The sequence below is a fragment of the Sorex fumeus genome, unplaced genomic scaffold (assembly GCF_029834395.1).
Source record: "Sorex fumeus unplaced genomic scaffold, SorFum_2.1 ptg000026l, whole genome shotgun sequence".
Classification (NCBI taxonomy): domain Eukaryota; kingdom Metazoa; phylum Chordata; class Mammalia; order Eulipotyphla; family Soricidae; genus Sorex; species Sorex fumeus.
The window spans coordinates 8,070,372-8,083,298 of NW_026606083.1; the positions used below are offsets into that span (position 1 = coordinate 8,070,372).

Here is a 12,927-nt window from a genome sequence, read left to right on the forward strand (position 1 = left end):
ATATTCATTTTCAATACAACTTGACAACGGGAAGTATAAATTTTGAGTATATGGAGAATTCCCTCTAATTTTCTACTCCAAAACGTCTTATGTAAAACTTTACAATAACATTCTTTTAATGAAGATAAAAAAAAATCATCAATATTACAGAACAAAAAAAATAATGAGGACAAAATAACACATCTGGATACTTGTAACATAATTAAGACATTTTGCTAGCTTAGCTAAACAACTATACAGTTTGATTTAAATAAATTCATTTGCTTTATACAGAAGAAACACCCTAACACAGTAGAGTCTAAATGCCTCGGCGAACACCAATTTGATGCTTTAGGATTTTAATGTGTTGTTAACAAATTTTCAAACTTAGGCAAGTTTAGAAATATCTTCATACTGAATTCCTTCAACTCTGCGTCCTTTTAAAGGGCCCTAGAAACGAGAATATTTTAAGAAAAGGTTAAAACATACATGTCTTCAAAGGTAAGAAAAGGATACCACATTTAAGGCTACAAATCCTCCTCTTGCATGCCCTGAAAGTACCCAAGGGGCCAATACTTGGTCTGTGAATTCCGAGCAGAGGCTCTGAACTTATTCCCGGAAACACAATACTCAGCTCCCCTGGAAATGTGCCTTTGGGAAACCAACGATTTGGCCCCCGCACCCCACCCCATCTCCACCCCAACTCTACTGATACTGGGGAGGAGCTCACCTGACATACAGCTGACCTGGCTGGATCCCAGGCACCCCATACGGTCCCCCAAGCCCTAGGAGTGATCCCCGAAACAGAGCCAGGAGTAAGCCCCAAGCACTGCGGGCCAAGACCCAAGTACAAGAAACAAACAACCAAAACCCAGTGAGAAGGCCGGAGCACGCATGGTGTTACCCCAGCCTTTGTGCAGGCACACCTTCACACAGCCCTGACTTCTGCGGCTCCTCCACAAACAAGCCACCTGAGTTATGCCAGGCCGAGAGAGTTCACAATTAGGCGTGAGGGGGAGAGCCAGGATGTCGAGCTGGACATGTCCTATATAGTTTTATGAACTAAAGGGACTAGAGCTGCTGGAGGCAGTCATCTGGCGGGAGGCTGGCAACTATGTGGGCGGGATGATCAGTGCTTCCTCCCGATCTCCCTCTGCTGTACCTGACCTCGGGGCTAGGGCCAAGAGACAATGCCTTCAGGAAGAGCGAGCTCCTGAAGATCCCTGTTCCTCCCGTCACCCTGAGCGTGCATGAAGCAGTCCTCAGAGGCCAGAGACCGGGACTGGGCACCCGCGAGCAGGGGTCCAGGGGTCCCCTACCAGTCTCCAGCCCAGACTGAGCTCAATACGCTTCTTCCACAATCAGAAAGTACACCAGGATCGACAGCATTCAATCCAAAGAACGATCCAGCAAAAAAGCTGTCTGGTGCATTTTGCTATTTGCAGTGGGATCTCACCGTTTCGATGACGATGGTAGCTGAAAACGTCTTCTCATTGATGGATTCCAGAGTGCCTTCATTCCCTCTGTAGCCACCGTTCAAAACCAGGATTCTCTTCCCTACGAAGAGAAAAAACAGTGAGGGCAAAGAAAACGTGTACTTTGTTTTTAATCTTGCTACAGCAAAAGAATAAAAGCCAAATCCTCTGAGAGTTGCCAGCTCTTGAGATCGGCAAGTATCCAGTGCACATGGGGTACACTCTGCGCCCGCTGTACCTGGGGCAGGAATGACGGTTTCCAGGTGCGTCTGGTCCAGTTTCAGCTTGTCTCCGGAGTCCATCATCTTCACCACAGCCGTGTACCGGTCAATAACTTCCTGCCACGAGACCGAACCGTCCAGACAGGAGAGCGGTGAGCAAAGGACAAAAGGACAACAAAGGTCAGCCAGCTGCATGCACAGCTGACAGCCACTAAGAGCCGGGATCCCCAAGGACCAGATGCTGTCTTCCGGTCTCTAAGGCTTTTAGTTGGCTGGCTCTGGTCAGCCCTGGCAGTGCTCGGGAATGGTGCTGAAACCCGGGCTCCCTGCTCTGACCCGGAGAGCATTCAGTTCAAACTCTAGTGAGGGTCCCCTGTGGAAAGCAGACAAGCTGGGGGTCCAAGTAAGATGGAGTGACACAGCGTGAGGGCGGGCTGGACTCATTCCTGGGCGCAGCTGTACGGAACATGCATGCGGCTGGTGCGGAAGGGACACTCGTGGCAAAGAGAGAAGAGGACAGGGGCGGATTTCCAATTTGATTTATCGATTTTTATTTGTTGGTGTGTGGACCACACCCGGTGGGCCCTGCCTGGCTGGGATTGGACCCAGGACCCCTGCAGGCAAACCAGCACTCAGGCCACCACACCCCCTCTCGGCCCAGAGGATGCGACTCCTAGCAACACTACGGGCCTGTGGGAGAGAGGACGGAAGCAGGGACTGCAGGGAGAGGATGAGGCTTCCCCTGTCACCTGACCTGGCCCTGAGGAGCTGAGCCCGGCCTTCCCTCCCTCCAGGGCCACCCACCTGCCCTCACCTTCACAACACCCTTTTTCTTGTGATATTTATCACCAAGCTTTTTGGTCATAATTTTCACGACAATTTCCTAAAAACAAAACAGAAAGAGAACAAGCATAAATCATCTTTTTCATTTTAAGTCAAGTTTACCAAGAATCCCTGTAACATAAATGTACCAGCTCCTTTAAAGAGAGGAAATCTGGGAGTTCTAAGCTTTGTAGTGACCAAGTACTTCCTTAGCAATCTCTTTTTCCCTCTCTTCTTATTCAAAACTGATTAGCAATCAGGGGTTAACGGCTACTTCCACAGCAAAGGATTCCTGCAACCAAGGGCTTTCATCTGGACCTCAGCCAGGTGACTCCACATTGCTCACAGCCAGATCTGCAGCTCCTGGAAGTGGGGAGGGCCAAGGGCCCAGCTCCTCAGGGATTTAGCCTTACTATTCTACAAGCATTCCTTCCTGCCATGCAGCTTTGAAGTTTCAAATCAGATGGGATTTCTCCCGATTGGCCCAGTTAGAAGCACCACTGCTCTGGGCATCTGTCTGACAGGAGGGAAGCCTCCTTTCCACAAACGCACTGAGCCTGCAACTCTCCCATGCTGCTCTGACTGTGAGCAGAAGCCTGAGGCTAATAATGAAAATTAAAAGGCTAACTCAGCTATAGGTCATGAAGAGCCTGCGCCCGTGACTAACTGAGCCATGCAGAAACTATATTAGGGAAATATATAGTTTGTGGAGTTTGAGGGAGGGAGATCTGATGGCAGGAAAACACACTGAGAGGGTTTGAAGATGAGGAGACAGCTCAGGGGGCAGTGTGCAAACTCTGGCAGCCGGAGCCCAGGTCTCCTTCACTGCACTGCATGGTCAGGAGCGACCCCCGCCTAGTCTGACACAGCGGGAGCACTGCCTGCTCTGACACAGCGGTAGTACTTCTAGGCAGACCATTTCAGGGTCTCATGGGGCTCTCACTGCCCCTTGAGCCTGCTCAGGACACCCCCTCAGTCTAGAAGAGGGTGCCTCAATCCCTGCGGCTTGCTGCCATTTCCACTCCAGAGATGCTCAGCAGCGCTGCGTTGAGGCTGAGGCCTGAGCCCCGAGAAACAACGTGATGGACAAACTGACAGCATCACCATCAGGGAGAGCAGGGCTGGAACAACTGCAGGCAGAAAGGGTCAGCTGTTTTGACTTTTCATTTCTCTTAAAACCAATGGCCTTGCAGCCGGACAGAGAGCACAGTGCGTGGACGCTGGCTGGTACATGCCAACCCTGATCTGCTCCCCCCGCACCGCCTCACCTGCCAGGAGCGAGCGCGTAATGGCCAGAGCACCATGAGGTGCAGCTCATGCCCCCCGCACCCACACAGCACCCACGGGTATGTACCGGCTGCAGCCAGTAGTCTGTCCGCGAAGTCCTCTTCTTCTCCTCTTCAATCTGCAGGAGATCCAAGACAACATCAGAAACGGGTCCCTTTATGGTTCTCAATTTCAAATGCCATCTCAGAAAACACACACGTCAGAAGACCCAGGATCAAATACGCAAGTTCTGATAAATACAAGTAAACATTTTTTTTGCAATTAGGTTCTCAATGTAAAAAGAAACTTAGATTATAACAACTATGCAACAAAGCAAGTCACCTGTGGTGGAAAATGAATGACCAGTAGGACCAGGAAATAGAGTTGGTCCACAGCTGGCCAAGAGCTGCTCGGGGCCCAGGCCACCCTGGCCAGTCTCACCCACAGGCACTCGGTTCACGGCAGATACCTGAGGGCATGGCGCTGCTGGGGTCACCTGGGTTTCGGGTGCTGGGATAAAACCTGGGCTGGCCCTCAAAACTGGCATCAATGGGCCCCTACAGTGAGCCTCTCCCAGTCCTGCCAGCCTCCTCAGAGGGACAGAACCCTAACTTCAGCGTGTTTCATTCAAGGCAATAAACTCAGAACCTGGATGGCCGGTCTGGCCAACCTCTCACCCCCAAAACTCCCCCCACCATTGCTCTGGCCTGTGGCTCATTCCCCCTTTGCCAGCCCATCTGCCTCAGTGCTACAGCCAATGGACAGCGCCGTCCCTGTGCTGAGACCCCCGTGCACTCCGGGCTTGCCACTTGTTCATGTGACTACACCGGAACAACTCCTGGCACACGGCTGCTCCCCCTACTGCCCGGGCCAGCACTGGTTGAGGAGCAGCCCCACCTACAGTCACCGAGACAGGCCTGGGACCATCTGCTGCTCCCTCCCAAAGGCAAAGGGGACAAGCCGGCTCTGGCAGTGCCCACCAGACAGCACCAACTTCTCTTCCTTCCCCTCTAGTGTCACCACCACTGATGCCCCTGAACTGAACTCGCTGGCTGCATGCAGCTCCAGGGCACCTTGAGGGGGCACCCCAGTGAGAAACTGGCCCTGCAGGGGGACTCTGCCGGGAACTGGGCTGGGCTCCCTTCCCTGGCACGGGCGCATTCCCTACCTCCATGATTTCGTCGAGCGCGGACTTCTTCTTCTTTTTCTCCTTGGACAGGGCCGAACTCTGGGAAGACTCTTTCCGCTTGACCGGTGCCACAGGCCCGAGAGTGGCCAAGGCGCTTGGCCCCAGAGAGCTGTGAAGGGAAGCCGGGCGTGAGTGGGGCCGTACCCCTTGCCAGTCGGCAGCTTCCCGGACAGGCAGGGCTGAAGCCGCGAGCCCACGCCACCTTCCTCTCGAGTGCTGCTAGTGCCATGCCAGCTAGGGACAGGACAGGCAGGGCCTGACCCTGCTTCCGCCTGGTCCTGGAGCAGCAAAGTGCCCCAGGCCCCAGCTCCCCAGTGGTGACTGGTGGCCGTCAGGGGACCTAATTCCCGGCCCCCTGCCAGGGCTAATCTGGACTTCCGTGAAATCCAGCAGTTACCCTAAACTCCACAGCCCCGCACCAAGCCATAGTCCAGCTGGCTGAGAACAACCAGGAGCGGCCTGTGTCTCCTGAGCACTGGCTGGGGAGCCCCAACACTGCTCACGCGGTCACCTTCTTCCCCTCCTTCCAGGGCTGCCAAGGGGACGTGGGGAGTCAGTCAATGGGCCCCGTTTCACTTAGGGATGAGAAAACCGTTCTGAACAGGATGGAAGGGATAATCATCCCTTCCATACACAGGGCGAGTTCAATTCTACACTTATATGGACAAAAATGGTCAACTTTATTTACATTTCCCAGACACACAAAGAATAAAACAAAACCACATTCCTACCAAGAAACATTCTTGGGGTGGGAAAATCTGGGATGAAGGGAGGGAACGGGCTGCGAGCCATGTGGGGCCTGCACCCACCCGGCAAGGTGCTGCCACCATAGCGTCCACAGTGGGGCAGTGCAGGGCGCCAACAGATGCCACCCATCTTCAGGGAGCCGAGTCAAGTGGCACAGACCCTCTTGTCTCCCCCTCCCACCCACCTGGGAGCTCACCTGGATTTGGAGGTGGTGGCCGCTGAGCTGCAGGCTCCTTTGTTCAAATTGAAGGTGACTGTAAGGAGAGTTGGGTGGTGACTGCAGTGGAGGCCAGGCTGGGCTGGGACCACCCGCTCCTCCCGCCACTGCCTGGGCTCTGTGGAGTAGCCCATGAGCCTGGGACTGGGTGAGCTGATCTGGCCTGTCACTGCTGGGACCTCGGGAAAGGGTCTGGAGCACAGAGGGAGAGGCACCCCAGCACGGGAATTTCCCGTGACACACAATGGGGACAGAGGCTGCTCCGCCCCCACCCCACCTGGCAGGGCTCCAGTTGTGTCAGGGCCTGGTCTTGGTGACAGTAGCACGCCAAAGATTCACTGTCATTGCTTCTCATTCATCAGGGGGAAAAGGTGCCCCCCCATAGAGGGCTGTCCTGCCCCTACCATGGAGCACTCTACTGGCCTTCAGGGTTAAAGCATTCACAGTAGGAAACAGGGAACGGAGGGCTACCTTTTTCTTCATCATTTTCTCGGCTTAACTCCGTAAAAACAGGGACCTCCTTAAACAAACAAACAAAAATAGGGATGTTGCAAGGCAGTTCACAGACCCACAACACTCCTAACTACAAAGTTACTTTCGTTGTAAATATTGTCCTCAGGGTAGTATCCTAAGACTGGAAGTAGATTTTTTGTATCTATCTAGGGCCTCTTACCCATTTTCAGCTGGTTACAAAGTCAACAATGTTAAAGACCAACTTAGAGCTCCACTGCTCACTGCCAGACACTTAGAAACCCCCACCCTCCTCTAAGGAGCAATAATGCCGCATCCTGGGGGATCAGCTTCGCAGTGCCCAGACCACTGGGGGTCCCACCAGGGACAGATGTGGGGTGAGTCACTGGCAAGGCCTGCATCTTATCAGCCCCATTGTCTCTCCCACCCCGTGAGTAGGAAAATGTTAAGGAGGCTCTTGGTGGGCATGAATGCTGTCTGCTACCAGCACCTATAGGTGCTCGCCAGCAAGCAAAGATAGACTTTCCACAGGTAACCCCCTGGAGTTTCACGAAGGAAGGTGAAAGAACTCCATCTTACTTGAAAAACTTCAAAAGCAAACAGGCAAGCAAGACAGCCCGGAAGCAGGGCCAGCTGATGCCACTATGAGTGGTCCTGAGGGTGAGGCTGTGCTTAGACCCGGGGCCGAATCACTCGCTGTCCCCGAGTCGTGGCAGCACCCTGACAGCCCCATGGCTGACAGTTGCCGGCGTGCAGCCCTGCCGAGCGAACTCTCAACCAGGAGCACAGCGGCAGGCAGGCAGGCTGGGCGCGACCCCAGGGGTGACGCTACGCACCTGCTCTTTGCCTTCCAAGCCTCTCCTCACTTGCTCCTCAATGAATTTGGCCGTTTTTTCCTCATCGTCAAGGTCCTGCTTCTTCTTTTTCTCCAGTTCCAGCTGCCTGCGGATGGTTTCTGGGTCCCGGTCTATGTACTGAATGTACCAGCCCTTTGGGGTCTCATCCACCTTGCAGAGCCCTGGCAGACAGACAGACAGACATCACAGAATGCGTGGTTACACGAAAGAGCATGGTAGCAACGCTCCACAGGAAAGTGTATCCACCAGTCCATAACCCGCCCAGCTCTCAGGCAGCCCAGGACTTTTCCATGTTTATAGCAAAAGGGAGGCTTTTGCTCAGGGGAGTGTTTTAACAGAAAAAAATCATTATTCTGACTCGAAACAACCTAAGCTGAAGCAGGACATGTAAGTAAAGGAAACCCATTGATGATTTCTTTCACATGCATCGAAGTACTCAGTACCAGTGAGTGCTCTGTGGCCAAGGGATCACTTTTTGGGGGGGGGGGGGGGTGACAAACTTCCTTGAGTGAAATGGTATGGGGGGAGGAGGGAGGGCCTTCATGAGAAGGGACAGTGACCCTGCTGCTATTGCGGAGTCTGGTAAAGCCAGGCCTGTCCAGTGTGCTCGACTGCGAGTATCCAAGGATGCCTGAGGCTCAGCTTCCCCCTCCTGTAGCCCGGCGCTGGGGGTCCTGACCTTTTCTGCCCAGCCACTTGGTGAAGTCGGTCAGCGTCTCCCACTGTGTGGCATTCATGTGGATGTGCTCGCGGTGGCTGATATACTCGTTGTAGACAATGTTGTTGTGGACACGCTTGGTGCCTGGGGACGAAACAGACCCACATGTGCCGGCGCAGGGCCATGAGCAAGCAGAATCCGGGGAGCGCAGAGTGCCCGCCACTTACCAAAGCGCCTTCGAAGCAGCTCCAGGAAGTCATTTCGGAACTCCCTGTTGAGGAGAAAAGACACCAATGCCATCTCCCACATAGAAATGGCTCCTGGGACTCAGCCCTGGCTGCCTGGATGCCCCCGATATGTGACCATTGTCTTAGCCACCAGGGAAGGGAAGGTTCTGAAAAGCTGGTTTTCAAATGGAAGTCTGCCAGGCTGAGGGGATGGCTTCACATGGCAGACCCTGACCGGGGGCCCATTGTGTCTCCCTAGTACCACTCAGGCCAGACATTCCAGTGGGTGGGCAGCGGATATGGAGACAGCTCGGCTGGATGCGGAGGCCAGGGTGGCTTCTGGAAGGCTCACAGCCTCCTTTCTTTCTTGCAGTTTTGTGAAAACGAGATGAGAAAGAAAACGCCAGCGGCCAGAACAGAAGGCAGGAACACCTCGTGGGGTTAGAGTAAGGTGGCCGCAGCCCTGCCCTCTGCAGCTGCCTCTGCAAACCACAGGTGGAAAGCAGCCCTCCAGGGGTAGTCTAGGGGGCACTCCCAAGGCCCTGAGCCCTCCAGGAGGAGGCTAGGGGGTACTCTCAAGGCCCTGAACACTCCAGGGGGAGTCTAGAGGACACGGAGCCCTTGGCCACCGGGGATGGCAGTGGAGAGGCCCAAGCTGGCTCAGGGAGAGCCTTCAGCAACACAGGGCAGAACTGCCCCAAACAAGAGCACAAAGCTCAGGACAGAGGCTGAGTCAGTCTCGGCGTCCCCCACATAGCAGGGAAGCTACGGGGCCTGCACAGGGGGCGGAAGCCAGGCACCAAGGGGAAGAGGATGCTACACTGAGCTAGTGGCGGCTTCAGGTAGAGAGCAAGGTACAGGGGTCGCCCCAGTCACAGCTGAGCGGAGACCTGGGGGTCGGTGACAGGCAGGCCTGAAGCTACAGTTTCACCGGGCTGGCTCTGTGACAGACTGAAGCGGAAGGAGGGAAAGAGCAATGTTCGCACGAGACCTCTGTCACAGTTTCATACTCTGATACACAGCAAAAGAAGACCAAACTGGACACAGAGGTAATAAAGTTATCAAGCAGGTTAATAAGAAAGAAACAGGGTGCCAACATGTCAGTGATCAAATATCTCTGAAATGTCTGGCTGAATAAAGCTGATGAGATCGACGCAGATTACTTACTCTGAAAAATAATCCATGAACTGCTGAGGATTTTCTGAAGCCAGCAATAGCTGTCTTTGATGCGATTCGGACATGCAGTGACACTTGAAGCCATTCTATGAGAGAAAAGGTAGCAGTCAAAGTCTGTGGGGAGGCAAGTGGCCTCTGGCGCCTTATAAGCTCATGAATGGTATGATCCGGAGACTGACTAACCAATCTCAGAGGTGAGCCACAAGTTGCAAAGCTGCCACCAGACCCCAAAGTCACCATTCAGTTAAAAATTTAAGTCCAGCTCTATCATGCTATTTAAAATTGTAGAATTCCTGGAGCACCTGACATTTCATTCCTAAGCCACTGATGTATCAGGAGCAGCACACCACATTTGATGGGGTGTAAAGTAGATGTCAATCAAAACAATTTTAAATATTAGCATATAATATTTGTGTTGGGTTGGAGTGATAGCACAGCGGGTAGGGAGTTCGCCTTACAAGCGGCCAACATGGCCGACCCGAGTTCGATTCCTCCGCCCCTCTCGGAGAGCCCGGCAAGCTACCGAGAGTATTCGATATGCCAGACACAGTAACAACAAAGTCTCCAATGGAGATGTTACTGGGCCCGCTCGAGCAAATCGACGATCAACGGGAGGGCCTTTACCTTTACCTTTTAATATTTGTGCTAATGTAACAACATGTTAGTAATCTCTTATACAAAAGCTTTTAATGCCTTTAGGGTAAGATACAACAATCTTCATATACTTTTTCTAAGGAAACTTTCCTGGGTCATTTTTAGTGGGTTATTCATAACAAGCAATGCAAAATAAATTATTTAGGATCTGCTTTTGGGGCAGGCTTGAGTGGTGATGGGAAAATTTGAAATAATGGTGATGAGGTGTAACAGTGGTGCAATTAGTGTAGGAAATTGAATGTAATAAATTACTATGAACAACTCAAAAAATAAAAATAAACAGGGGTCCAGCTGACTTAAAAAAAAATCTGTGGTTATGGCCCTATTGATCAAAATGGCCTTAAGAAGTTATTTCAACTGTTCAACTCTTTTAAATGATCACTCGCTGTAAGCACTTTAAGCCGCTTTGCGAGATTAATTCTGCAACTCTGCCAATTGCAGATAAATCCCAGAGGGTGAATGCAGGAATCAGGGTCTTGGGAAACAGATACTCATCAGATATCCCTGGGCTTTACTGGAGGCTCGTCCTAGTGAGCACTGACTTCACACAAACTGTCATGCTGGCTCAGGGACATAAGGTGGCTGGAGTGGACTTCCATTTAGGAAAGCATATTCGCTCGCAAACCCACTGTTAGAGACTGCGAGAACCTGTGACCCATACTAAAGGATATCCCTTTGCAGACGATTGTGAGAAGCAGAGAGGACAGCAGGGGGCACCTGCCGCTGAGGTCACTGGGTCAGCTCATGGGATGCCCTGAACCCCTCCAGGAGGGACCCCTGAGCACGAAGCCCTGAGCAGGCCTGAGCACAACTTGGTGTGGCCCCAAACCAAAATAAAACTAAAGCAAAGTTTTTTCTCTGGTCCCACAAGTATTGGCTGCACCTCTTCCCTCGGAAGCAGGCACAGAGTGAGCCCATCCTTCTGGGGCCACAGCCCTCAGGCCGACTACAGGTCCCTCTCCCTCTGCCTGCTGCCCATACCGGTCCCCTCGGCTCCCCTCACAGTCACTGCCACCCTGAGAGGCCAGGGGCGCGTATCCTTGTCCACCCAATCCCACCAGGCTTTTTCCCCATCTGCTACTGCCGTAAGGAGCACGGGGTCAGTCTCCTAGATGAAACCACTCTCTCTCATAACTGAAAACTGCCCTTCATGATGAAGATCAGAAACGGTGCAAAATGTTACTAGATTCTAGCCCCCGACTGGGTGGCTGAGCAGAGAGGCAATAAACACCGCTTCGGTCCTGCCCCCTCAATTTTCCAGACTCAGAGGCAGGGGCAGGGGGCCCCACAGGCCCCTTCTCCCAAGAATGCCCCTCAGCAGGAGCCGAGCTCCTCCAAGAGCCTTCTTCTGCAAACTGGTCACTGTCGGAATGGAGAGCACAGTAAGCCCACGATAGGGCACCTTTCAGGACACCTGAGCAGCCCATGCGGTGAGAAGAATTCATTTGTACAAAAGAAATGGAAAATTTAAAAAAACATGTTGCAGCTCCTAACAAAACAGTGACATGGGCTGCAGTGACAGTACAGCAGGGAAGACATTTGTCCTGCACAAGGCTGACCAGGGGTTGATCCCTGGAACCCCATATGGTCTCCTAAGACTGGCCTAGAGTGATCCCTGAGTGCAGTGCCAGGAGAAAGCCCTGAGGACTACTGGGCGTGATTCCCCACCCCAAACCCAAACCAAACAACAAAGTACCCAAACAAGGATGCTAAAACTATGCAATAAAGCTGACAGCACCAAGACACATGGGTGTGGGTCAAAGTATCACCCTACAATTTGGTCTTTGAAAAGGGCACAGTGTGAATTCTGACCAGTGACTTCGCTGCCTCCAGCCTCCCTGACCTGGGTGGGCACTAGGGGGCATTTTGGAGGCAACATGAAAGATACTGATTCTGACAGAGGCCCTCCCCAGATATCCACTCTGAACTCACTGTCCAGTGTGTGTGTGTGTGGGTGTGTGTGTGTGTTTGGGGAGGGGTGCTGGGTGGGCCTGCACTACCCACCAGGCCCCTGCAGTATGTGTGTATGGGTTTATGTGTGTATGTGTCCGGGCAGAGAGTAATGGCCCCTGCAGTTTTAACCGCTACTGGCCGGGCCCTTCCATAACCCGAGGGTCCGAGCCTACATACTACACTCAGGGGAGTGGGGGGAGCTTCACGGATGAGTGGCCATTCCCTGCTCCTGGTCACAACGGCTGGCTCTGGGTATCTCCATGTTTCTGGCAGGAGCTGGACCCGCTCCCTGCTCTGCTTGGCAGCAGGGCGCAGTGGGGTGTCCTGGTCCCACGGTGACAGAGGAGCCCATGGCGGCGGGACACGCAGCCAGACAGCCCACGGGCCACCGGGCCCACTGACCCTGTCCCTGCCCCCCCCTCCCCTGCTAGTCACGTCTCCCAGCAGGCACCCGGTCACTATCCCAGGCCGGTCCTCCTCCCGGTGGGAACCTGGGCCAGTCACTACCCAGAGCCAATCACTCCTCCCAAGCAGGCACCCCGGCCGGTCACTGCCCCGGGGCCGGTCACAACTCTCGGCGGGCATCCCAGCCAGTCACTACCCCAGGCCGGTCACTCTTCCCGGCGGGAACCCCGGCCAGTCACAACCCAGGGCCTCCCGGCGGCCACCCCGGCCGGTCACTCCCCCGGGCCGTGCACTCCTCCCGGCGGGCACCCGGCTGGTCACTACTACCCCGGGTCGGTCACTCCTCCCGGCGGGCACCCGCCTGGTCACTACTACCCCGGGTCGGTCACTCCTCCCGGCGGGCACCCGGCCCGCTCACCTCGTCCCGGCACTGCTTCTGGCACATCTGGCAGTACCAGCGTAGCTTCTGCAGCCCCTTGGATTTGATCCTGTTGGCGATGGCCTTTGGGGTCAGGAAATCAGACTTGCCCATCGCGACAGACGCGGCGACAGCCCTGAGGCCTGCTAACCGGAAGCGGAAGTCCGCCGGCGTGGGGGGGCGGGACCGAGG

General features: G+C 53.9%; 1 protein-coding gene across 1 annotated transcript; it reads right to left on the reverse strand.

Moving 5' to 3' along the window:
• On the reverse strand, positions 1-12,870 carry KIN (Kin17 DNA and RNA binding protein). Its single transcript, XM_056114628.1, has 13 exons — positions 12,736-12,870; positions 9,297-9,391; positions 8,130-8,173; positions 7,924-8,046; positions 7,224-7,405; positions 6,388-6,436; positions 5,896-5,953; positions 4,932-5,061; positions 3,852-3,902; positions 2,490-2,558; positions 1,693-1,792; positions 1,436-1,536; positions 1-429 (listed from the first exon to the last, which is right to left on the reverse strand). The coding sequence occupies exons 1-13, from the start codon at positions 12,847-12,849 to the stop codon at positions 367-369; spliced, it is 1,179 nt and encodes a 392-aa protein (XP_055970603.1). The 5' UTR covers positions 12,850-12,870; the 3' UTR covers positions 1-366.
• Positions 12,871-12,927: the final 57 nt, after the last annotated feature.

Excerpts from the sequence above, each read along its gene's own strand:
- KIN (XM_056114628.1), bottom strand. The coding sequence starts at position 12,849 with ATGGGCAAGTCTGATTTCCTGACCCCAAAGGCCATCGCCAACAGGATC. Across the intron at positions 7,406-7,923 it reads CAAGTGGCTGGGCAGAAAAG|GGCTCTGCAAGGTGGATGAG; the intron begins GTCAGGACCCCC and ends TCTGTCTGCCAG. Across the intron at positions 430-1,435 it reads CTACCATCGTCATCGAAACG|GGCCCTTTAAAAGGACGCAG; the intron begins GTGAGATCCCAC and ends TCTCGTTTCTAG.